This window comes from Herpailurus yagouaroundi, unplaced genomic scaffold, assembly GCF_014898765.1.
Source record: "Herpailurus yagouaroundi ecotype Mexico unplaced genomic scaffold, PumYag 429, whole genome shotgun sequence".
Taxonomy (NCBI): domain Eukaryota; kingdom Metazoa; phylum Chordata; class Mammalia; order Carnivora; family Felidae; genus Herpailurus; species Herpailurus yagouaroundi.
In genome coordinates this window covers 21,216-23,915 of record NW_024412646.1, presented here as the reverse complement: position 1 = coordinate 23,915, position 2,700 = coordinate 21,216, and the positions used below count along the sequence as shown (strand labels likewise).

The 2,700-nt window shown below is 33.5% G+C and overlaps 1 protein-coding gene across 1 annotated transcript in view; it reads right to left on the bottom strand.

The window, feature by feature from the left end:
• The window catches only part of LOC121022698 (cullin-4B-like), a 53,377-nt gene extending 50,682 nt beyond the window's left edge, over positions 1–2,695 (bottom strand). Inside the window, exons 1-3 of the mRNA XM_040464103.1 lie at positions 2,635–2,695; positions 1,731–1,835; positions 1,150–1,260 (exon numbers count right to left, since the gene is read on the bottom strand). Coding sequence (XP_040320037.1) covers positions 1,150–1,260; positions 1,731–1,835; positions 2,635–2,695 — 277 coding nt within the window. The remainder of the gene's footprint in view (positions 1–1,149; positions 1,261–1,730; positions 1,836–2,634) is intronic.
• Positions 2,696–2,700: the final 5 nt, after the last annotated feature.

Genomic DNA, 2,700 nt, shown 5'->3' with positions numbered 1-2,700 from the left:
TCTCTCTCTCTCTCTCTCTCTCTCTCTCTCCTTCCCTCTCTCTCTCTCCTTCTCTCCCCCGCCCCACCCCACTGACGTGTGTGTGTGTCTGGGGGGGGGTCTGCATCAAAATGAATGAAATTTTGCCATTTGCAGCAACATGTATGGAGCTAGAGTGGATTATGAAGTCAGAGAATGACAAATACTGTATAATTTCACTAATGTGTGGAATTTAAGAAACAAAACAGATAAACATAGTAGACGAAAAAAAAGATGGATGGCAAATCAGACTCTTCACTACAGAGAACACAATGATGGTTACCGGAGGGGGAGGTGAGTGCGAGATGGGTTAAATGGGTAATGCGGATTAAAGAGGACACTTATTTTGATGAGCCGTGGGTGTTGTATGGAAATTATGAATCACAATTGTACACCTGAAACTATTATTACACTGTATTTTAACTAACTGAAATTTAAATAAAAACCTGAAAAAAATACAAAGAAAAAAAGAAAGAAATTAGTACTCCTACAACTTATTTCAAATTCTTTAAATAATCCTGCTTCCAGGGTACAAAACAGTATCACAGACAACGTCTCCAAGGTCAAGCAAAATCTTACACCTATTAACTTTTCAGTTTAGCCTTTATGACTGCTCTTGTGTGTTCTTCTCTGATTATTCTGATTCCCCAGCGTTTCAAATTGCTAAACTCTTTCTAGCATGGACTCACTTCTGCTATCACCATCAACATTTCTGTATCTCCACATTGTATTTCAATCATGCTTCCTTAAAGAAACTGTCCTCAATTTTCTGACTAGGTTAAACTGCCTTTTTATACATCTTCATGCTTCTCTTACTTTTTACTTATGTTTGTGGGATGATCCCACCTTATCCAGAGTTTAGCCAATGCCCTAAATTTATAAATCCAAATCTTAAAATAACCTGCCTGTGGGAACACATAAAGATGATGACAGAGCTGCCAAATGAGTGCATACACTTTTGGATAACCACATTAAACTAGTAGTTTGTAAAATGATGTGTAGAACAAGCTCTTGACCAAATGAGAGGTAAACAGTGAAATGAAATCATAGTTCTCCACCCAGATTCAGGAAACACAAAAGCCAAAATAAAAACATGACTGAAACAGACAATATACCTGTCAAGACACACACCTTGTTTAAGTTTGCACAGCATTGACTTTTCTGCATCAACTGAAGCACTCTTATCAAGTAAGAGACGTTTTGCTAAATCTTTTTTGTAGAAGGCTTCAAAAACATCTTTGTCTGTAACATTTAAGGAAAAACACCTTAACGTCAAAGATGGAAAATGCAAAATGGCAGAAAATTAAATGAGACACTATATTCAATACATCTGAAAATAGCAAGTGAAACGGATGGTTACGTATTATCTGAATGCATTTACATAAAGCATCTCGGAACACTTAAGTTCAGATAGAGAGCAGTCAAATTTTTGGTTTCCAGAAGCTGAAGGCAAGAAGGAAGTGAGAAATGACTGCTTAATGTGTATGGAGTTTATACTGAAATTTTTGAGATTAAGTAATTGTGATGGCTGCACAATCATGTGAACATACTTACTGCCACTGAATTGTTAGCTTTTTAAAGTTACCAGTTTTACCACCAGAAAACATTATTTGAGTTCAATTTAGGTTGGGATTTGCACTTAGTGCTTTCTACTTCCACAATGTTATCATTTTTTTAAACTTTTAAATAGACATTTAAACCAAATTACTCACCATGAATAAACCTAAATAAAATTACCACTTTAGCTAATAATTCTTCAAGTTCTTCATCCGTAGCTCCTTTGTTACCTGTGCGAAGTTTTGAATCCACATACTTTGCTAAAATGTAAAACAATAATTTTCTAAGTAATGCTATATTTTCAAGTATGTATATGAACAAAAACCATTTATTCAAGCAAATACTTTCCCCCAGAGTGAGGTGCGTTACTTTTCACGAAACAAAAAATGAATAAGTGACTTAACGGACAGATGAGTGGCAGAAAAAGATAAATTACTTCCTGTAAGTTCTACACTGATATTCTTATATTTCTATAACCTCAATGACCAAATATTACAATACAGTTCATTTCCTCACTACCATGCCCCTAATCTATTTAAAAAAACAAAATATTGCAAGATATTGCATGAAACTGAGATTATATTAATCCCAAAGTCTTAAGGACTTATTAAGCGTTGATTATACTCATTTAAATAATTTATTGTTCTTGAAAAATCAAATTGATAATTTGTTTCAAGTTTCTTGAACTATCAAATTGATACTGTGTTTCAAGTTTTTATGTCAGCAAAAAGATATCCCTTATAATATAAAATCATTAGGTTTCATGACAGTAAGGAAAGCTTTCATTTATTTTAAAATGAGTCTTATCTACTGATAAGAAAAACTGATAATTTTATAGGACGCTAAAGACACATGAGCTTCCAAAGGGCTGGGTTACTATTAAACAAAGGAACCAAGTCTTGTGAACACTAAAGTTGAGAGAAATGGTTTATTAAAAACATTGATAGTCAATCTGGCAATATTATGACAAACTAGGAGGTCAAACTGAACTCCTCTTACGTAATTTAAAACAACAAAATAAAAAATAAAATACGTATTTCATAAAATTGAAAACCATACCTAGAAGCTCAGCTGGTTTGTTAGGTCTTTTATTAATAAATGTTTCAAAAGCATCTTTCATAACAA